General features: G+C 43.1%; 1 protein-coding gene and 1 pseudogene across 2 annotated transcripts; one reads left to right on the top strand and one right to left on the bottom strand.

The window, feature by feature from the left end:
- Positions 1 to 1,234: 1,234 nt before the first annotated feature.
- Positions 1,235 to 14,903, top strand: UBAP1 (ubiquitin associated protein 1; the record flags this gene model as incomplete). Its single annotated transcript, XM_079548622.1, has 6 exons — positions 1,235 to 1,268; positions 5,693 to 5,817; positions 7,614 to 8,531; positions 11,825 to 12,022; positions 13,143 to 13,244; positions 14,763 to 14,903. 6 exons carry the CDS (start codon positions 1,235 to 1,237, stop codon positions 14,901 to 14,903), a joined length of 1,518 nt encoding a protein of 505 aa, XP_079404748.1.
- A 1,883-nt stretch (positions 14,904 to 16,786) lies between these two features.
- On the bottom strand, positions 16,787 to 18,496 carry LOC306956990 (E3 SUMO-protein ligase PIAS2 pseudogene; annotated as a pseudogene). The gene is made up of 2 exons: positions 18,457 to 18,496; positions 16,787 to 17,757 (listed from the first exon to the last, which is right to left on the bottom strand). The product of its transcript is annotated as an E3 SUMO-protein ligase PIAS2 pseudogene (transcript).
- Between the last annotated feature and the right edge of the window lie 4,872 nt (positions 18,497 to 23,368).

Raw genomic sequence — 23,368 nt, 5'->3', positions numbered from 1 at the left:
AGTTGAAACTGTCTCATCCTGATCCCAAACGTGTCAGTTGCTACTTGGAGCAGCTAAACATCTTTAGACACCCTTTCTTTAAGGGAACATCTGTGAGGGTAACATTCTTATGGATGTGCAAGAGAAACTTGAAGAACAGGACCTTGTTTGGGGACAATGGATGTGAAAGTTAGATCTGTTCCATGTTGTGGTTGGAGTGTTGTTGGCTGCTGGTGGGAGTGTGCTGGTTAATTCCGTTTTTGTGAAGGACGCCTGTTGGGTGCTGCAGTCTGTTAGCTGGAGGACTTCAGAAACAGAGCAGCTCTGATCCTATGTCATACATAGCATCACAGGAGGACTTAGATTGAGTTATTCAGGGAGTTATGCTGTGGTGTTTTAAGAAAGATCTTGTGATATATTTCTAGTACAGCAAAAGAAACAGATCTGTTACTGAGTGCACCACAGGCATCCTGGAGCAGGGCTTTAGCTGACTGATCAGCAAGTATTCTGCAGCTCCTTCTAGTTAAATAAAAGCTTTTCCTTGGGATCAGACTGCTCTGTTATGTGCTGCCTGAACATTCCTTTAACATTTTAATCATGGAGTATTTGCTTTATTAACTTCTCAAAAAAAGTTGTTAATGAAATTCCGTGGGCACTGGATGAAAAATGTTACCACTACTTCCTTGTGCATGTTTGAAAACTTTATCTTGCTACCAGTTTCTGTGTACCAGTTGTGTGTTTTATTGTGTACAGTTGTGTGTTTTACCCACTGCGTCGGGACAAGCGCTGTGTTGTCTGATGGGCTCTGCATACCAAATGTCATAGTATCCCTTTTTAGAGCAACAGGGATTAAACCGAAGAGGATCAGTGTGGTATTTCCAGTAGGAAAAGCTATTCTTAATAGTCCTGCAGGGGAGGCATGTTGTGCTTGCTCACTGGGTCTGGGAAGGAGCAACTTCTGAGTACTGTGACCTAGAGCTCTGCCTTACTAATTAATCTGGGTGTTTCTTCTTGTCTCTTTTTTTTTTTTCTTCTTTTTTGCCACTTAGGTTGTCAGACCCTAGGCTAAATTACTGTCTTAATTATTGACACTGTAAAATAAGTTTGGCTATCGGTCTTGGCAATAGGATAAACAAAGCAAGTGTCAGCGGCGTATCCTGTAATCCAGAGATAAGACTATAGAACTGCATAGGATTATGCAACACAGTATGTATAAATTTGCTAAAGCTTTTTCAAAATATTTTTCAGGTTCTAAATGGCTTCTAAGAAGTTGGGATCCGACTCTCACGGTGAGTGGAATTTGTTATCTTTCAATCAGATGAATCTCAGTATTGTTGCTGACTAGAGCCTTGGCTTAGAAAGGCCACAGAGGCTAATTGTTCAGCCTCAGATGAGATTTTTGTTGTAAATGAAGTGTCTTGGCTTCCTCCTTGCATAGTTGCTTGCTGATGCTGTGCCTGTTCTCTAGTTAAACGGAAATAAAGCTGCTGATTACCCTCCATTATCCCCTCCCTCCACTCGTGGCAGACTAATACCTCCCCAAGAATCCCCTTCAGTATCAAAGGTGAACTGTAATTATGGTACTGATATGAAGATCACTGAAGCAGTCTCTAATCTGCAGCTTACTCTTATGAAAGTCAAGTGAGCAGTTGGATTGAAAGTTAAGCTTTTAATATAGCATTGTGCTTGCTTTTTTCTTAGCAGCGAATTTATTCCTAAACTGGACTTCCATAACTGCAAGCTGTTGAGCTAGATAAGTGAAGAAGAGATTTTTGTCTATGTCTGAGATGTGTGATATCATGCAGATGTTTGACATTATAAAGAATTACTTTCTTGTACATGTGCTACTCTTAGAAAATGAGATATAGATTTGAAAGGGCTCTTATTTCCTTAGAGACCTAAGTTCAGTTTGTTATATATAATGCAGATCCTTAAAAGAAGTAAATAAAAGCTGCTCTGGGAGGCTCAAATGAAATGTCTAACATGATTGTTGTAGAAAGAATATTTTGTGTCAGAAAAACAGCCTTGATTTTTTCAGGGTAGTCTTTCTGAAAATAGAATCCAGAGGCATTGCTCTCCCTCCTGAGCATGTTGTTCTATCTTGCAAGCATGAAATTGAGGTATGTAGTAAACTTAGATTAATTTAAATACACGTTAAGGATTAATAGAAGTAGTCTACCAAAACTTGATCTTTGGATAGCTGCCTCTGTTGTTGTGGTAATTTACTTCATTATTAGATAACTGCCAACTTCAGTTGCTGTTCTCTGGACTGCTTGTCTTTTGAATCCGTCTGCTTCCTAACCCAGGCTAGAAGAGACCCTGCTCAGAGATGGAAATAAGCCTGTCTTAAATGTTTCTTAAAGCAGTGCAGTTTGGTGGAACATGCCCCTGGCTTCAGAATAATAAGGTCAAAACAGGTGATGCTGTACTATGGCTAACTTGACTACCTTCCTGTGTACCTTCTGTTCCTAATGATATCCTTAACTCTGTCACAGTACTGGTTCTGAATAGTGGAACAGATTTCTTGGCTTATTTCTTGGAAAATCAGCAAGGCAATTTTTTCACTCTTTTCCATAGTTGGGAAGCATCAATCCCACTAATTGATTTTTGACTTAGTGTGAAGCATCTAGTCAGCAGCTGCATTCTGATCTCTTCATCTGCCTTCAGCTCAGGTTCTGTGACAAGCTGAAATTAGTCAACCAAGTTGGTGGATCTCTTGTACTTATTGTTCAGCTGTGTACTGAGAGTTAGAGGCTGAATTCAGGAGGTTAAATCACAGAATAGCTGAGCTTTGCAGGGAGCTTTGGAGATCATCTTTTCCAGACCTCTTGCTCAAGCTGGGCTACCTGGAGCGGGTTTCTCAGAACCTTGTGCAGATGGGAAGAGGCTGGAGACAACAGAACACATTTTTTTGTTTCTCCACTTGAGGGGTGATTTGTAACTTTGCGTAAAATGTAACTCCGTGTGCTGTCTTGTCATCTGGATAACTGGAAGTTCAAGCTTACATTCTAGCAAAAGTGGCATCCAGAAGTACAGCTCTGGTCTGATACGCAAAAGGACAGATTACATTAAGAGCAACAAGTTAATGTTGCTGTTGCGTTGTCTCTTACTCTGAACAGTTTAAAAACTTTCCAATCCAGTTTCTGAAAATCACATGACCTTAGTTTGTGTGACCACTGAAACGAAGTTGGTTTCAAAACAGTTTCCAATTCATTACTGGTAACTGCGCTTTATCTGAACTGTTCTCATTATGCTGTCACACTGCTTCTATGGATTAGCTGGCAGTTTCTGCATTACTGAAGTGGATAGAAGTCTTTCTCTCACAGCAGTAGCTCCTTGGTCCAGGAGTGTCGTATAGTGTGTGGCATCAGAGAGCAGTCAAGCAGCTACTGTTCTACTGGGGCTGTTCTCACAGAGCCCTCCCTCAGTTTGTCATAAAGCCCTTAAAGAAGATGAAGGGGCTAACATGCTTTTGAAACTACAGTTAGAAAACCTTTGATGGCTTTGCTTAAACCACTGAAATAATGGCTTGTTTACATTGTGTATGGAGGTTCTGCTTATTGTTTTGAATTTGCTGTTTGTGTCCTTACCCATCAGAGTGTTTAGGCAGTATGGCCATCTGTTTGAAAAAAAAGGATACTTTGCTTACTGCTCAGTTTTTAAGTTTGCTAGACTAGTGCTGTTCTGGCTGTGTTGGAACAAACTGAGTATTACATGCTTCAACATTTCACTTTGGGAGGACTCCTAGCATTATGGACTCTTCATTGTCAAAATGTCTAGAATATTTTGTGTGTTTCTTGTTTGATATCCTTGTAGCTGAGTTGTGTTTAAGGCAACAGTATAGCAGTGTATTAGAAAACTGTCACATTAGGAAGACACTGGGAAGTTTTCTCCTTAGCCTAGCTGCTGAGGTTAAATGAACAGCTGTAAGTTCAGATACTGTCTGTGTTTCTAGTTTTCCTTCTACTGTGCTAAAACAAACGAAGTTGCTGTATAAACACCACAATGACTAGTGCCTATTTCAGGCAAGCAAGAATGCCATGTAAGGGGAGGTATCTACCACCTACTGTGTTAATGCCTCTAGTAAGATGCTTATTTGCATACTGTGCAACTCGGTTGGGAGTGGTGCAAAGAGGTAATCCTGCTTCACTTGCATGCTGCAGTAATCTCTGCTAGAGCAGAACTAGTGCTGGTGGGACTAACTGGGGCATGGTAGTTACCAAGCTGGGCTCTCAGCAGTTTGGGGATGTGGTTGTCTCTGAGTCAGCCATAATTTACAGCTATAGTTCAAAGGCTGAAAGAGTTCCTGCTTCTGCATAAACACTCTGTCGTATCCAACTTCTCAAATAGTCAGCTCAGGTACTGCTTGGATGTCATAGTGTGAGTGGCCATGAAGGTGTGGTACAGATGCTGTGCCTTACTTGAATGTGTGGTTCTTAGTAAGGGTCAGTGAAGATAGTAACACACAGTGCGTGGGGCCCTTTTCTTGTGTTGGCGGTACAGGTGGCTATTCAGCCTGAGGGTTTCAAAGCTGGAGGAAGAGCCACCCACGTCCTAGCAGGACTCTGGGACCAGCCAGTGCAGTGCATAGTATGAGAGCTCACTTGATGACAGCACATAACATTTAACTCCAAATTAACAGGATATTCCTGTTTTCAAAAGCTGCTTGTCCTCTTGGAGCTTGTGGCTGTGTTACTGTAGATGAGTCAACAGCGAGGGAACGCAAATAGTACTTGAACTGTCATCCAAGTATGAAAATGGGTCAGATAAAAATGGCAAGGCACAGCTCACTGAGCAAGAGGCTAGTACTGAACAACATCCTACATGTTGCCACTTATGCCTGGTTGGATTCATATCATTCCAAGCAAAGTTACGTTCAAATGATGTGATGTGGGCTCTCTGGTACACTTCACAGCAGCTTGTGCAAAAGAAACCTTTAAACCTCTGGATTCCTGGAGAAGTGTGAGTTGTTGGTGACTCTGCCTTGTGTGATTTGTAGGATGCTTGAAAAGAAAGTTTCTGTCCTAAAAAGCTTATTAAACACTATGTGTGAGTGACAGACATCAAGCACAGATGGAGGACCATGAAGTAAGCCAGTGGCCTCATTAGAGCGATCATGAATTGGGTGGTGAATCAAGTTAAATCGCCTCATTTGGAAAATCAAAATTACTATACTGAATAGTCTTAAGGTACTTTTCTGTGTTAGTGTTAAAGCCAGTCATTGAGCTACTTTGCTCTTGTGACTGCTTTTGTCCAAATGCTGCTGCTGCTTATATGCCAGAACTGTGTTTTCCTGGCTACTCTAGAGTTGGGTCATCCTAAAGCCTGTTTCGAATGTGGCAAAAAGCGATGGCTTCTTCCACAGAGGTGTAACAAATTGCAGTGTTCAGGGCAGCTTCAGAATCTGGTTGTGTAGGCTTAGGCTAGTCACAAAAGAAGCTCAAATGCCAGGAATATTAACTTCAGCAGCTGCTCAGCTGCTGCGTTATTGTAAAAGCGCAAAAAAGTCAAGGGCTAGAGTGTTCTTTGTAAAGAACAAAGCTGAAGCAATGAAATCAAAACAGATTCAGTGTTGATGACACAACTTCCTCTGAGTTGAATCACCTTCACCTGATGTAGCTGTGGCAACAGAGGAAGAATTGCTCCCAAATACAGAAATGTGAGGAGTAAATTGAAATGGTGAGGTTTTTGATAAAACTTCTTTTGATTTTAGGGCATTTCAGCTATCTTGATGATGTCCCATTTAAGATAGGAGACAAATTTAAAACCCCTGCGAAGGTTGGATTACCCATTGGTTTCTGCCTGCCTGATTCTTTTCAGCTTGTCAGAGAAGCCCAGGTAAGTGATATTTTTTTTGCCTTTGTGGGTCTTCCACATATGATGCTGCAAATTGCTTTTAACAGGTATGCTGTAGTGGCACATCTTATGCCAGTAGTAGCAGAAGATCTGCTGGAATGTATAGTAAGGTAAAAAATATTTTGCATGGTAAGCCATGTAAAAAAAAAATCTCTGCTTATCAGTTACAAAAATGCATAATGACATTTATTTTCTTGTATCTACTCCAAAATGAACTATGTTTTTGTGTCTTGGTTAAAGATCTAAATGCTACCCTGATGTTGCTAAAATTAAGCAGTATCTTTTAAGAGGAAGAATTGTCCTCATTCTATGAATGTTTTTGAAGATAACAGGTTTGGCTGTATTTTGTGGGTTCTCAAAGTAATGGCTTGAAGAGATTTCCAGTTCCTGTGCTCTGTGCAGTTCTGAGCAGAAATGCTGCACCAGCCGTGCAGCAAAGAGGTCACAGTTTGGTACAGATTTCTTCCAGGTCTTTTAGGGTCATGACTCACAAGTAACCATCTGGTAACAAAAATCTTCAAGAGCAGGATGTGGTCCTGGAAATATAGTTGGACTGCTCAGTCACCAAAGAATATGAAATTAATGGAACCTGGCACATCTGCCAGTGAGCTTTTCAAAATCACTGTGTTTGTAAATTGTGCATCTTCCTTTTTAGAGCCTTAGATCCAAGGGAAGGGAAAACTCTTCAGTGTACAGCTGAGATAACAGTTCTCCAGGTTTTCTCTGAAGCCCGCTATAGATAGGATATGATGCAACATAGTGAGTCTCAGAAAATCCTAGCAAAGGCATAGCAAGCCTTCCTGGTGTATTGCTCTTTTGAGCTAGGACCTTGCAGTGCTGTTGCAAGAGTAGTCCTGTTTGGTTATGTCATCATTCTGGTAAGCAGATCGTAATTTTTCTGAGTCACAGGTAGGTTGTACCCTGCACATAGCTCATAGGCTTTGTTCTCTAAATGTTCTCTCATTGTTCAGAGGGCACTAAAGATGTTTGGTCTTAATAAGATATTAAAGCTGTAAATATGTTTAGTCTGTTTAGAACTTTGTACTCTGTTTGGCCACTACAGTGGCTCATGCAGTTAATAGTGGTAGCTTATATAAATATCTCTCTATGCTAACCCAGCCCTGTAAGAGCTGATGTTAAATGAGGAAAGTTTACAGGATTCAGCCATGCCAGTAATAGTGGCAAAAATGCTGCTGCAGGTTGGTGTCTCATCAAAGTTGCTGGTGTACCGTTTTTGCTGGTGAGCCTACCAGTGCCTCCTCAGCCAGTGCGTGTACAGCTGATATCCAACCCTTCAGGTATCTTTTAGTGTGAACTGATTAGTACTGTACTGGTCTTTGGATGCAAAAAATACTCTGCAGTGGTCTTGGATGTAGTTCAGTAGTACCGGGTCTCGGTGTTACAGTCCGCACGTGACATCGTTCTGACTAATGCATTACACTGCCAATAACTACATCTCCTCTTCTTCCCAAGAGGATGAGAGATCTTGTGATCATCAGTAGTTCTTAAGGAAAACTAAATGTAGGAAGGAGGCAAATTGTGCGATTCTAATCCAGAGTGTAGCAGACCTTGCTGCTAGATGCAAAATTAACTATTTCTGGTGTCTCCTAGTTCTGCCAGTCCGTAAGTTACAAGAGATGCTGAAGAAAAAAGTGACTGTCTATGTTAATTCATGTAGCTCTTGGTCTGTCACTTAAGTTGCTGTTAAGGTAGTTACTGTGATTCTTACATGCTTATGTAAGTTGTGTTTATTTTTTTCCCATCTCCTTTCCTCTCAGTATGACTTCTCCCTGGAAAAGAAAACAATTGAGTGGGCTGAAGATATCAAAAAAATTCAAGCTGCCCAGAAAGAAGCTGAACGCAAGGCTGAAGAAGCAATAGCAAACTCAAAAGTTGCTCCAGAGGACAACAGAATGGGGTTCCCAGAGGGACCTTGCCCCGAGGCCATGCCTCCACCTATTAACCCCATACTTGCTGGTCTGCAGCACAATAGTATTCTTACCCCTACTCCAGCCAACAGCAGTGCTGTGAAGCAAAAAGTTCTTAGTCCACCTCATCCAAAAGCAGATTTCAACCCAGCTGATTTTGAATGTGAAGAAGACCCATTTGACAAACTGGAATTAAAAACTATTGATGATAAGGAGGAATTAAAAAACATTCTTGAAGTTCATGTTGGTACTACTGGGCCAGTTGTTGCCCAACTGTTAGACAACAGCTTGCCCAAAGGAAAGTCTGAGTCTGTGTTACAAGATCAGGAAGTTTTGGCATCCATAGAAAGGGCCGCGTTGGACCTCAAGCCCCTTCACAAACCCAATGGCTTTATCACTTTACCGCAACTGGGAAACTGTGAAAAGATGTCCTTGTCTTCTAAAGTGTCCCTGTCCCCTATCACTTCAGTGAGCAGTATCAAATCCCTGTCCTTTCCTAAACTTGACTCCGATGAGAGTGATCAAAAGTCGTCAAAGCTCATGGGCACTTTTCACAGCGCTAGTTGTCTCCGCAATGGCACTTTTCTCAGCTCTTTGCAGGCCTGTGCTCAGAATAAAGCTAGCAAACTGAATGGACACCACATGGTTGGTCTTTCTGCTGTAAACGAGGACAGTGGAGTGGAGACATCTACATTATCCTCTTCATCCAGACTGCCGTCCCTGGCTTTGTCGACACTGTGTGCAGAAGAACAAAGCACAGTGACCACGGTAAAATACAGCGGATTAAAATTGCGTGTACGGGGGTGATGCGGAGGTGCAGAGGCAAATGTTGATTCTAAAACATTCAGCAGCTTAGTTTTTAAGCTTCTTGTAATGTGAGTAGTACGTAGATAGGACAGATCATGTACAGTAGTTCTTCATTAATGTGGGAAGCTCTTCGGTTCAAAGAGTCTTTATGTTGACAGTGTGAATCTCAGACATACACACAGATTTCTTCACCCCATTTCCTTCTGACAAAATCTGCTTTAGGTAAACTCATGGAATGTGTTTTCCAAAGAACTTAAGATCTGGACACCAATACCCATGAAGTCTAATGGAAAGTCTGTAGTCAGATTCTCTAGCTGGCTCTAAAACAGCCTGAGAAATTGGAAGGCTTCTGTCAGATAAGCAGTGCATGAGTGGTTCTGAAGTCTTACTGGCATGCTGTAGGGTTTTTTGCTTTTTTTCCTAACACCATGTGCTCTACAGCAAGTGCCAGTGTTTCAGTTCTTTCATCTCTTTTTCTGGCTCAGGTTAAAGCATTATTGAGAAATACAGTGTTCTGGCAATTAGTGTATTTTTCAGAGCACAGCAGAAGAGGTGTTCACTGATCACAAGAACAAGCATAATGCAGTAAGCTTTGGCAGAAGTAGCAGTGTGCTTAGCAAGTGCTTACTGCTACAAATCAAATTTTGGGAGAGAATTTTGGGAGATTCTGTCACTGTATGTAGCTCAGGTGAATTCTTGAAGCAGGAGGAGTCTCCAGGGATTAATGGGGAAGAGCACTTACAGCTAGATAGATGGGCCTTAAAATAGCCAAATTCTCACTCCAAGTATTTTAATCTTTATGCTAGAATAAATCGTGATCAAGAGCAGAAGTGTATTCTCTGGAATACTATTAAAAGAAGAAACAAAGAGTAAAAAAAATCAAAAGACTTATTAGGAGGAGGAATACAGATCAGAATTTGAAACTTTGTGTTTGGAAGTAACAAAGCCAAGAAATTGGTGTGTTGACAGAACTAGTTATTTCTTTCTAAGATTGAAAACCCTGAATATACTTGCTTTAAATTTCCTTATTAATAAGGTCTTAGTTGATAGAAAATTACCTGAGTTGCAAGAAATGGAAGTAAATAGAGAAACAAAAATCTCCGGAGTATGAAAAGGAGAGACAAAAGTCAGAATTGTTGGTTGTGTCAGCTGTTGGTTGCGCTCCTTGGCAGACTGGTTCTGCAGAAATGGAACAGTTGTGCGGCCCTGGTGCAGGTTGGATCCCAGGCTAATGTGGAGGTTGGAGAGAACAGACTGGACATGGGTGGCCTCTCTGAACTGATGTAGTACTGAAGATGTGTAATTTCTGTGTTGTCCGACTGGAACTTCCCAAAGTGGACCTGTTCCATATTGCTTACTTTTCTGCTGCCAAGTGTCACTTAACATCTCATATTTGTGATGAGTGACAGGAAATAGTCCTATGAGGTGGTTTCTTGTAGTCTCCCTCAAGTTTCTGCCTTTGGGACTGTTAGAATGGGACAAATAGAGCCAAGTGGTGGACGAGTCCTTATGACTGGGCTGAGGTCAGTGCAGGGCTTTTAGAAGTAGGTGTGGGAGACAACTGGCTTTAGAAACAAGGTGAGAGCTGAAGTAAGTGCTTAGCTCCTTTTCAACCCAGCAGAAGAGGAGGTACCGGGTTTTGCTGTCAAAGATAAGTATCGTTAGCCATTGGGAACAGGACAGTTGGTGAAAACGTTAAACTGGTATGCCATTTTGTTTGTACGTGACATATAAACTGCAGTGCTTTGAAAGCAGAGAAGGTGGGGGGGAGGGTGTATGTTTCTCTTAACCCTTGTCAGAGTGAAAAAAAAAATATATATATATATAATATCAATAGATGTTTCTAGGCACAGACCTTAGAACCCATCAGTGTCACTCAGCAAGCCACTGGGTCAAGAACTGAAGAGGAGTCAGCATGTTACAGAGCTCTGTGAGCTTGTAGCTGCCACTGTGATGGAAAAAGCAAGCTTACAATTATTGGAGAAGGAGTGCAGCCTTCTTAGAATGTAATCTACTTATAGAGTGCTGAGAGAACAAACAGTCCTTATAATGGCTGCATCCAAAGCAGCGCGTGAGGGAGGGGATCCTGCCCCTCTGCTCTGCGCTGTGACACCGCACCTGGAGCGCTGCGTCCACAGCTGGAGTGCTCAGCACAGCAGAGACGGGGGCCTGCTGGAGAGCGTCCAGAGGAGGGCCGCACGAATGGTCAGGATGGAGCAGCTCCCTGTGAGGACGGGCTGAGAGCTGGGGCTGTGCAGCCTGGGGAAGAGGAGGCTGAGCGAGACCTGAGGGCGGCCTGTCTGTGTCTAATGGGGGCTGTAAGAGAGACAGGGATAGACTCTTCAGTAGGTCTGTTGTGGTGGGATAGGGGGAAATGGTTTCAAACTAAAAGAGAGAAGATCTAGGTTGGATACAAGGAAGTTTTTTAAAAGGGTGGTAAGGCACTGGCACAGACTGCCCAGTGAGGTGGTGGATTCCTCATCCCTGGAGACACTCAAGGTTGGGCTGGAGGGACTGTGAGCACCTGATGGAGCTGTAGGTGTCCCTGCTCGTTGCAGGGGAGTTGGACCTTTAAGGTGACCTTTAAGGATCCCTTGCAACTCAAACAATTCTGTGATTCTGTGGCTATTTCATACTACATATGTCTGCATAACTTGTCTAACCCACATACTTGTCATACCTAGTACGGTAGCCACAGTCCCTGATCTTTTCATGAAACCTTTTTCCCAATAGTGGCAATATGTAATGTTCATCACCTTATTTGTATGTTGTCCAACAGGTACACCCAGACAAGGAGACAGAAATCCCTATGGTAAGTTCTGACATCCTCTGTGGTATTTATACAAAGCTACTGACGTGGTTCCTTAAGTAATGTTTCTTTGGATACTGAAAATCTTAGGCAGTGAGTAAACTTACGATAAGGGAAGCAATCTTCACTTCCTCCAAGGTAAAGGGATTGCCCGTATCATATGGGTCTTTGCAGTTGCAAAGATTAGTTGTTAGAAATTTTTAGTATGTAGCAGGAAATCTGGGTAATGAAATGTCTCTTTGAGAGGAAAGTGTGGTGGGAGTTGAACTGTTCACAGTGCTTGTTTTTGTCTTAATGGTGAGTAGCTTCTGAAGGGCACTCTGGAAGACTCCAACTAACTGATTTTTTTTTTTTTTTGTGGGATATCCTGGTTTGGCACAGAAACGGGGAACTAAGGAAATACAAAAGATGACCATCATCTAAACTTCTGGGATTTCCTTTCTAGGTAACACACCAAAATTTCCCAGTGTCTAAAGTGCCCAACAACACGACCTGCACAAAGCAGTCGGGTGTTCCTTTTCCGGAGTTACAGCAGGCTCTCTCTGCTAGCGAGAGGCAGTGCGTAGAGACAGTTGTCAACATGGGATATTCACCTGAGAATGTCCTGAAAGCCATGAAGAAGAAGGGGCAAAACATAGACCAGGTAAGAGCTTGCACGGGGAAAAAAGAACCTTCAAGTTTTGATTCTGCTGAGATGCAGCCTTGGCTTTGCAAAATGGAGGAGATGGGAATGCTTTAACAGTGGTTTTGCAGAACTGCAGAGAACTTGTCACCTTCTCAGAAAAAGTTTCCAAAACCAAAGATGCCTTTCCCTGGAGGTCTGCTCTTGTGGCTTACTGGAGCCAGAAAAGGCTCTCCAAGGCAGTACTGACCGACTTTCTTTGTGTGCTCTGACTGTGGTGCTTCCTGCCTTGTGTTGCCTGAAACACTTGCTAAAACCGGGTCACACGCAGAGCATGAAGCTCAGTGGATTGAAGTGTGGCTCTGGGTCTTGGATCACCTTCAAACAAAGAAACATTTTGAAGCAAGAGGAGTGTGGCTAGACTTTGTGTGCTGGCCCTGTGCTCCCTGTGCATTGTGCGGAACATTACAGGGGAATTCCTCCACCCAAGATAGCTTCTACTCTGTGTAGGATTTGGCATCTTGTAGATCTGCTTTGCTTGCCCACTGTCTGTGAACTGAGCCGTGTAAGAAGCTGTAGTGCCAAACATAAGAATGTCCACTTGTAAGGCAGTTTTAAATCCTGCTGTATTTGCATGCTGCTTTCTCTCTTGTTCTTAGTGCTACCTTTTTCCTACCTGACTTTCTGCCCCTACCTCTCGAAGCTGAGAATGGGTAAGCACAGTGGCAACAGTTTCTGGAAGTGTGAGTAGGGATTTGCAACTTCTTGACATGTTGAGGTATTCTTAAAAAGCTGAATGCTTCCAGGCTTCATTTCAGCTCTTCAGTTTGAGAGGAAACTAAAAGCTGACTTGGGTTGACAGCTGAACCTACAGTATCACTAAAAATATGTGTAGTATAAAAAGCACAGTTAATCTTAAATTCCTGCCCTTGCTCAGTGATTAGGAAATGGAAGATGAAGAACAAAGAAGGACAGAGGACTTGTTTCCTTTTTCTGAACTCTTACAAGTCATCTGAATACAGAGTAGGGACAGTTTTATCTTGTTCCCTGGGATGGAGTCCTGCTCTGTTCCTCTGGATGTACAGAGAGTGCAACCACATGCTGCGAATGTCACTGTGAAATTAGCTTTTCTTTCCCTCAGGTTTTGGATTACCTGTTTGCACACGGACAGCTTTGTGAAAAGGGCTTTGATCCACTTCTTGTTGAAGCGGCTTTGGAGATGCACCAGTGTTCAGAGGAGAAGGTGAGGGCACATTGTCCTAAACATTAGTCAGAATGCACTATGAAAGGGAATTCCAACAGTAGTTCCTCTAAAGTGATGAATGTAATTCTAGCTTCATGGTAATGCTGAGCTGCTTTCAGAACTACCTACCAAAGAATATCCAGGTGGTGATGTGTCTTGATGTGTTACAGTTCTTCATTGCTTTATTTACCATTACTTGCATGCATTTTTATGGGAAGATTTTTTTAAAGACACAGGTTATTTTGGTTGCAATGTTTTGAATAAAGTGTCGTCTTTTGGCAGGGTGCTTGGTTCGGAGACAGTTAATTTCAGAAGTAGCAAATTATTTCCAAAACCCTGCCAGCTTGTCCTGGCTATGAGTTTCCTCTGTTGTATAAATGCATCTGCCTGGCTGCTCAGCAAATTGAGCTAGGTATCTGTCTGAAACAAGCTGGAAAGTACAATTTCTGTGGGCCTGGTTTATGCTGTGTGTGTACTTTAGAGGCACTGAAGTTACAAGGGCAGGAACAGATAGGTAGCCAGGGCAGGGGATGGTGGAATGGCTTTTCAGTGTATGCCAAGCTGTTGTGTGCAGAGCCATTACAGGAAATCTTAAGAGGTGCTGTCTTGTCCCCACAAATGTTCACAGCTACTGATGAGCTTGTAAACAGAAACGTATGAAGATAAGAGAAATGACTGTTTAGAAAACAGATTTGCTAGAAGCTTAACCCTCCCACTCCTCACCCGCTGCAAATTGGAAATAACTAGTTTCCTGATTGTTCATTTTAGTGTGTTTTTCCCCTCTGGAGTGGAGGCAATGCAGGTAGCAGAATGTTCATAGGAATTTAAGTTGTTTTGCTACTTGTTACTATTTTTCAGAGCTCAGTTAGGATTTGTTTGCTGTTGGTAGCTTAGCACACTGTCAAAAGGATTCTGGTAATATCCCAGTTTTACCCTGGATTTGGAAGAGCCATTTGATAGCAAAGGCTGTTTTATCATTGTGAAGTCAAAACAGCTTGGAAAAAATTGCAGTAGCAGTGGGAGTTGCTGGATGAAGAGCAGGGAAACATTGATCTGGGTGTCTGAATTGGGCCAGGCTGATGAGTTTGTTTACTAAGAGGCACACTCCCACAGACTAAGGCTTGGTACCTGTGTTGAAGAAGACTTGGAAATTCGGAACTGCAAATGTTGGAAATTGAAAATGAGGCCCAGTGGTTTGCTGCTAGAGAGACAGAGATCTGCCAGGCTGGATGGACTGGGTAACTTGGTATAGTGGGAGTCATCCCTGCCCATAGCTGGGAGTTGGAACTGGGTGGTCCCAGAGGTCTTGTCCAGCCCAAACCACTCTGTGATTCTGTGACCATCATGGGAGTAGACTTTTCTTCAAATTGAACTTGTGTGGGCTGTACTTAGGGAGTGGGACCTGACCCGATGGAGTGTCCGCTTGCTGTTGACTGTCTTTGTGCTAAATTCCAGATCTGACAAAGACTGAGCACTGATCCTCTGTTTTTCTTGCAAATAATTGTCTGTCTCTTTCAGATCACGGAACTTCTCCAACTTATGAGTCAATTTAAAGAAATGGGCTTTGAACTAAAGGACATTAAGGAGGTCTTATTATTACATAACAATGACCAGCAGAATGCTTTGGAAGATCTAATGGCCCGTGCAGAAGCCAGCTGAAGCACATTCCTGAGTTCTTGGCGTGCAATGGAACAGCCCCACCACCTTCACGTTCAGTGTGACTTGCTCTCAGCAAGGAGTCCAGTTTCTTGCATACATGGGAAAGTGAATGAGCAAGCCTGCCTGCGTGCATCACTCCAGCATTTCTCTTTTCACTGGGAGCCAACTTTCTTTCTTAAATTAAATTTTTGAAGTGTCCTTTCCTAAGTTTCCTTTTTCCAGCTTGGCCACGGAGATTTTAGACTGCCCAGCTGCTCTACTGGAATTGTATATAGTCAGAGACAGGAGTGGTCCTCCTCACTGTTGCACTGGAGTTGGACAGGGGATTACTAAATTTGTTCTGAAACATACAATGCTTTGGTTCTTTGAAGCTGCTTTCTTGGTGTCTGCTTGTACTGAATTACTTGACTGTGTCACAGTCCAGATTATCTGGTTAAATCTGACCTTTAGTGCAATGGAGTTTTATTTTTTGATTGAGAGTTAGTCTGTAACTTAGTGAAACACTGGTTTGGAAACTGTCGCCATGCATAAAGAGAAAAGCTGTTCCTCTTGTTTCTTCTTTAACTCATGCATCCAACACTTCTGCAGACATAAGTGTCCTATGCTAAGTGGTTATAAGTTCTCTTGAAATATAACCCAGACCTGCAATTTGTGGTTCTTGAACCTGAAGGCAGAGAGCTGGGGCTCAGTATTCTTAATCCCCCTGGCTTGTAAGATATTTAAGAAAATGCTCTGCTAGGAAATCAGTTATCTTTTGTTCTAAATAATATTCAGTGTGATGCAGGAGGTTTCTTTCAAGCACTTTCTTTAAAATAAACATACTTGCTGCATTAGTTCCATTTTTCACACTGCTGTAGAATTACATAATAACACCTAGTACTAGAAATCAGGTAGTCATAGAATCATAAGATAAGAATTGGAAGGGACCTCTGGAGATAGAGTAACTGCTTGCTAAAGCAGGTTCCCTCCAGTAACTTGCATGGGAATATGTCCAGGTGGGTTTTGAAATCTCCAGAGAAGGAGACTCCACCTCTCTGTGCAGCCTATCCCAGTGCTCTGTCATACTCTTAAATAAACCCTTGTGGAATCTATCCAACAACAAAATGTCCATTTCCTCAGAAAAATGTGGAAGCATAGAAAGCATGTTTTGAAGGGGCTTCTCCTGCACTAGCTGTTTAATAAGCAAGAAAAAATTCTATCACTTCTGTTCTTAATCAATTTTCCAGAAGGCAAATCCTTCCAATGAGTATCAGAGTAACTTGCAAGAAGCTGAAGTTCCAGAGATACAAGCATCAGCTCTGCACTTTATCCTGGAGTTCCAGTGCTGCCTCTTATTTCAGTCCAGTCAGATGATGTCAGGAGCACTGCCTCTGCTGCTGGTTTTAACTTCTCTCTTGTTCCTTCTGGAGGACCTGCTGGAAGAGCTAATGCGCATACTGCTCTTGAGGTGACTGGTTGGTGTTGATGTTGCCAACCATGTTGCTTGCTAAAGTTGATGCGATATTATCTAAAAACACAGGAGGATAACACTGAATCATCTGGGACTGGTGAAAAGAAATCCAAACTTATCACATCTGAGGAAATGCTGAATATTGGAATGGCATGGGATAGTCTGTTAACAGCTGAGGAATAACAGCAGTATCAGCTCTGACAGATGATGGCTGATACACAAGAACCCTCTTGGTTGGGCTTCTTGTGTTTCCACCAAGAGTATGTGCGTCATTTTGGCAGAAGGATCTTCTCAATTTCATCCAAAGAGTTTTTAGTTGTCAAGTGAGTGATACTAACTTTCTCCTTGTTTTCCTCATTGCCCCCTATCTTGAAACATGGTTTTCTAACAGCACTGGATTTTTCTGTTTTGGTGCACTGTGGACTTCAGATTATCACACCACCTTTTTCAGGCCTCGTGGACTACAAGGAACCATCTTGGAGTTTAATCCTGAACATTCATCAAGGATTTCCACGAAGAGCCCATCTACTATTAGGCTCTCATAAGATGCCTTTTTGTTCCAGATGGAATGGATCCAGGTGGGCAGCTTATCGAATCATTCATTTGAAGATGAAGAGTAGCATCAAAACATTGCAGCTGTGTGTGATCAGCAGCCTGGCATGGGATTGTCAGTCTCATTTTTCACAGAGGGCACATCAGAGATAATTGTAGACTGGCAGTTTCACTGTTGGGATCCGTACTTAGTTTTTCTCTAATTAGTGCTCTAGAATGATAAGGGTTCTGGATACCTTTCACTTTTAACCTCTGCAAAAGCATAGCTGTAGTGAGCTGACAAATGAGAAACACAGACATGGAGTAATTCTTTCCAATTTCAGAAGCCCAGGAAATAGAAGTCTATTCTGGCACTGCTGATGACAGCCTAACTGGAGATGTTGTATTCAAGGGGCATCCAGATTCCTTCTGTTTAATTCCGTTTGGTGGTTGTGGAGTGTATTCAGCAATGGAAACAGCTTCCTATTTACTTCAATGCATGAACTGTTAGGGCAATTATCTTCTTGAGGGCAGTTTGTTTCTGCTTGGCATAGTCTTAGATGAACTTGGACTTGTTAATCTCTTTTGTCCCCCTGGCAAGAAGACCCTGGAAACACAGATTTTTTCTGACCTGCTGAGATGTAAAGGAAAGAGGGGGAAAAAAACTTATCTTGGAACCTCTGAATACTGCTCTGTACTAAACTTACAGGCTTATTGAGTAGTAGTACATCAAGCACATTCAAAAAAGGCAGGCTTTTCAGCTGGATGTCGGGATGGATGGGTGGGATGGAAGGGGATGGCTCTGCATCTCAAAGTGAGCGTTAGTGTCTTGCAGGAGCACAAAAGTGCCAGACAAAGGAAAGTGAGATGTGACTAAAGTAGAAGGCAGTATGTGAATCCCAGCAGTATCTGCCCAGGCTCTATGGGTGAGGGACATCCACATGAAAAACAGCAGGCTTTATAGCTGATAAATCCAGAGGTCCTTTGATTGTCCGTGGTACCTACATCTGTAGAGTTCATAGAATCATAAGGATTGGAAGGAACCTCTGGAGGTCATCTGGTCCTGCCCCCTGCTAAAGCAGGTTCCCTAAGTAGATTGCACAGGCAAGTGTTCATATAGGTCTTGAATATCTCCAGAGGAGACACCACAACTTCTCTGGCAGCCCGTTCCAGTGCTCCATTACCCTCGCAGTAAGAAAGTCCTTTCACATGTTGGTATGTATGAAACTTCCTGTGTTCCCGTTCAGTCTCATTGCCCCTTTTCCTGTCACTGGGAACCACCAAAAAGAGCCTGCTCCCATCCACTTGACACCTGCTCATAGATACTTATAAGCATTGATTTCCCCCCCCCCCTCAGTCTTCTCCAGGCTGAACAGCCCCAGCTGTCAGCTTTTCCTCATACAGGAGATGCTCCTATCCACAGCCATCCCTGTGGCCTTCCACTGGACTCTCTGGGTAGTTCCCTGTCTTGAACAGGGCACAGTTCTCTAGGTCTTGCCTAACCAGGACAGAAAGGAGGAGGATCACCTCCCTCAACCTGCTGGTCACACTTTTTAATGCACCCCAGAATACCATTGGCCTTCTTGGCTACAGGGGCGCACTGCTGGATCATGGCCTACCTGTCATCCACCAGGTCCTTCTCTGCAGAGCTCCTCTCCAGCAGGTCTCCTAGCCTGTACTGATGCAGGTTAGTCCTCACCAGGTGTAGGACCTACTCTTGCTCTTGTTGAATCTCATCAGGTTCCTCTCCGCCCAACTCCCAGCTTGTCCAGGTCTCACTGCATTGCAGCACAGCCTTCAGACATGTCAGCCCCTCCTCCTGGCTTTGTATCATCAGCAGACTTGCTGAGGGTGGACTCTATCCCTTTGTGCAGGCTACTGATGAAGATGTTGAACAGGACTGGAATGAGCACCAGTTCCTGGGGAACACCAGCAGGTCCCGGAGTTTTATTTGAACTGCTGGGCTGCAGCTGCTATTCAGTAAGTGCAGAGCCCTCATCAGGAGGTCATCTTGGTCTGCTTTTATTATGCCCAACAGAGCCCAACAACTCTTGTAGTTCAGAAATATAGGAACTTTATATAATATTCTGCAGTTCCTTGAAATCTGCAATCTTCTATGCACTGATAGCACCAAGTATTATGCTGTGCATTGTTCGAGTTCTAAATGTGTAAAATATCAGCAGTCTTGAGGCATCATTAATTTGCTGATTCTGCAGAAGAATAATTAATAAAACCCTCAGATATGACTCCCAGCGTCATGGTTCCCATTGCTTATGCTCTTTGACTTCAGCTGATGAAGAACTTGCTGGATATTACAAGCCCTAGGCCTGCTTTCTCCTCTAGGCATGCATGGATGTGGTCTGCTTTGGGCAGAGCTACCAGAGGTCTCCAGAGAGGTGGATGCAGAGGTAGAAGGTGCTTCTTTTTTCTGTGGCTTATTTTTGTTCTATTTAAAACAAAACAAAACAAAAAACAAAAAACAAAAAACAAAAAAAAAAAACCAAAAACAAACAAACAAAAAAAAAACCACAACAAAAACACACACAAAAACAAAACAAAAAACAAGAAGCTTGGGGATCAAAACTCGTGTTAGAACATGGAGCTGGGAGAATTGGACTCTGGGAAGGGAAGACAGCCCAGCTCCTTACCTCAATTCACGTTTTTCAATCGTAAGTTTTTTAGTTCATCAGGACTCTGAAGGGGATTGCATTGATTTCCATTATTTTATTAAAATACATCCAAAACATCTCATCTGGGGTCAGTGTTAGCTCCTGGAATTCTCCTATGAGGTGCATGACATTAATTACCTTTATTTAAAACAGAATGATGTTAAAATGTAGCTGGCAAGCATCCAGGAGATCTGGGGATAGATGATGAGCAAGACTAGGGCAGGCTTCCAATGGACTGTATGCTGTAACACTGAGCCTCACCTCGCCAGCTTCCAGTGATGGGACTAAGGTCAAAACTTGTGTAAGAAAGGCATTCCAGCCTGTAGGGCAGCAATTAATTTCTGGTTTGGACCTGGCCCTCTGGGTTCAGGTAAAGTAGGTGCCCAGCTCTGCTTCCCTGATGCAAAATAGGAGTTTGAAACATGAAAATAGGGTTCCTGATAAGTCAGAAAAGCTGGAAAGTAGAAAAAAGAAGTGTTTACTGTTACTGCTATGAGCAGTTCGTTGTGTTGCTTGTTTAGCTTCTCACATCCAATTCTGAACAGGTTCCTGTCTGGCAGTAGACAGTCCTGAACAGGCAAGAACCGTTGCCAGTGAAGAAGCAAAGTATTTAGATCAAACCTCTGAATAAAGTCATCTTTCTGATTAATGTGTGTTAAGTTCTTTTCACAGTCGCTGGAACCACGCTGTAATAACCTCTTTGCTTATAGAGGTTGTTTTTAAAAGTGAGAATGGAGATATCAATCCGTGGTAGTGAAAGATGAAAAGTGATACTTACGAAGCCCTTGTTACTTACAAAGTCTCTTGTTATCCAAGAGGAATACCAGTGGGTGTTTTCCCTGCAGCACTGCTCTTGCATCTGTAGTGTTTTCTGGATTTCGCATCATGGGATGGCTGAAGCTGGGAGTGTGTTCTTGAGGTGGCTGATAGGGAATGAAGCCATGGAGTGGTGGGAATTAACCAAGTGCGGTAGGGGAAAGGTGCTTCTAAAGAAATGGCATAATGTGATGAGATTTGGATGTTTTGGGCACCGTGCATCATTAGTTACTCTGGTACTGTTATGAACAAAGCTCGGTGTGGAAGTGTTGGGTTGAGGCTGGGTCTCTGAGATCAGCAGATTGATTCACATGCCTGGTAAATGGCTTTCGGTGTTGTAACTTTGTCAGAGGTTGTTCTGCCTTTTGTGCTAGCTGCTGCTGAATACTGAGATCTGTCTGTCACGATGAGAAGTGTGCAGGCAAAGTCCAAGCTGCAGACTGTGCTTGGAGCCAGAGCCCTAGTGCTGCCTGCCGGCGCCTGGCTGGCGCTGCTGGAGCTGACCGTGTCCCACGAGCTGTCCTTGTGCTGTCGTAGGCGAGTTGGTTCCTGGTTCTGATGTGGGTTTTCTGTGACACCTGGCTGGGCAGCTCTCCTTGCCCTCCGCCAGCTGGGCAGGCAGCTCGCTTCTGCTGAGATGATCTTTTACAATCAAACATTTTTACAGTCATTTGGATCATGTCTACTTCAGAAATTTTACCAGAGTTCTGTAGTAAACTGAATTTTATTTTAAATGATGTAAATTATTCAAATAAAATATCAAGCATCTGCATAGCATTAATAGTCTTTCTTTTACTTGCATACAAAGGTGATTCTGCCTTACTCAGTATTTATTGGATTGTATGCGGTCAGGCTCTCAAAATCTTAGCAAAAAAACACACAACCTGCTGTAACAAAAATCACATACATTCTTCAAGTTGAAATGAAAACCATTCATATCAGGTGTCAGTGCAGTATCAAACAGCTGGAGGGGGTGACACTGGCACTGGTAGCACACTCACATGGGTTAAAGCAGCATCCAAGTAATAACCTGAGGGCGGAGAGGAGAGCGGTACCATTTTCTGTAACTGCTCCTGTCCTTTCTTTTGCAAACTGCGAGCCCAGTTTTGGTGTCTCACAGGCATGCAGCACTTCAAGCATGGCAGCAGCCCCATTATTGCTGAAGAGAAGTGAGTTTTTGCAGTTAGGGTTGCTTTTTTAGTTTTTAATTTTAGCAGAGTCTCATGTCCAGCAGGGAATATAAACTGTGAATAGACTGCACCTGGTTCAATATAATTGTTAATCTCATGGATTAGCTAGATGGCTTCAGTTTTAAAAAGACTTTTAATTGCTACATATTTTTATAGCATTCCTGGCTGTTTCTGCACTGAACAAGTAGTTCCTGTTCTGAGGACTTATACTGGTGCTCAGATTTGCCAGACTTGCTTGTTTTCCAGAGTAGACCTGCTGCAGAGGTGGCTCAGTTTTAATAACGGAGAAAATGCCACTTTTCTTTCACTTGTGGGAATTTTCCCCACTCCTCTGTCTTGTTACAACCACCTCTGAAAATACTGAGGTTAGGACGTGCCACATCATGCTGTGTGAATGGCTCTTATGTGTCGCGTTATGAATGCCCAGCTTGGCTAAGAGTCTGAACATGTTTTTGCTGAGTTGGTCTTTAAAAAGCGGTTCCCTACTGGGTTAAAGTACACTTAATTGATCCTCATGTCCCAAGTGCCAAAGTACATGGAGGAAAAGTTTTCCCCCCTCTACCAGCTAGCATTACATTGCTGCAGGACCTCTCATTTTCTTCTGATCTGTGACACATCCTGCATTCCCACATTCCTCTTCAAGCTTATTTGCAAAAGTAAGGCAGCTCTGTGACAGCCTCATTTTGTGTGTTTGCTGAGAACAGTGGGAACTACTGTAATTGCTTGCATCTGGTTTTACTTTCAGAAGGTGTAAGCACTGCCTAGCTGCCTTGTGTTCTCCTTACCTTATGTATGGGGAAGCTAGCCCTGTCTCCAGGAGGACATGAGATACTGAGACTGAATAATCTTGCTCCTGAATGCCTCATTTCTCTGAGGAAAGAAGGCTTCCTAAAACAGGACTGGGAGACCTCATTTCAGGTGTGATATGCTGGTAGCCTAAGACCTAAGATACTGGAACCATCCTGAAGGCCAACATCAACTCAGGCCGTGCAGGGGCTCCATTCTCTGCTCCACACAGCATTCTCACTTGCAAGATGGAGACTCTTCCATGCATACACCATAATCCCAACAGATCAGGGCACTAATGTAAGACCTTCTTCCTCAATTACAGTTGTAATCCTTCCCCTCCACTTCTGCTACCCAGTGCTATGCTGTGTGATGTTCCCGGGAATGCTTGCACCAAATAAGCAATTCAGATAACTGTGTAACTGCTATTGCTGTAGCTGTTGCTCTGCAACTCCCAGGCTCCTCTGGGTAGCTGCAGAAGCAAGCAGCAACATTCACAGCTGGTCAGAGAGCAGTTTTCCTAACCATTGGCATTTATGCACTGAGCAAACTTTGATCTATTACAGGCATAACTGAGGAAACACTGAGGTGTCCAATTATGCTGTGGCAGCCCAAATTTTGGAATGAGAGCGCTTGCACATTCTTGTTTACACTAGCACATTTCAAGGTCACTTGTGGCTTCAGCAAGAGGGGTTGTGTGACTCAACCACGATGCACACGTGGCAGCAGGGATCTGCAGGGTTCCAACTGTTTGTTTGGTTGTTCTTGACTAAAACATCAGCTTCGTGCCCCAACAGCACTGTTAGCCTCTTAAATCCCACCACCTATAACTGGACTCTTCTGATGTGAAAAATCAACTGTCAACCCAGACCATGCACACTCTGGCTGAGCTGTCACGCAGAGATCAGACAGCATGCAGACAGTAAGCTTTGGATCCTTACTGTTAGCACCAGTGTGAAATTCAAGTGCTCAGTAACATGCTAGATGACTTACAGGATGAAGTCCCATGTACATAAGCCTTCT

This window comes from Tetrao urogallus, assembly GCF_951394365.1.
Source record: "Tetrao urogallus genome assembly, chromosome: Z".
NCBI classification, from domain to species: Eukaryota; Metazoa; Chordata; class Aves; order Galliformes; family Phasianidae; genus Tetrao; species Tetrao urogallus.
Note: the sequence above shows the minus strand (reverse complement) of the source record. Positions and strands in the feature narration are given on the sequence as shown.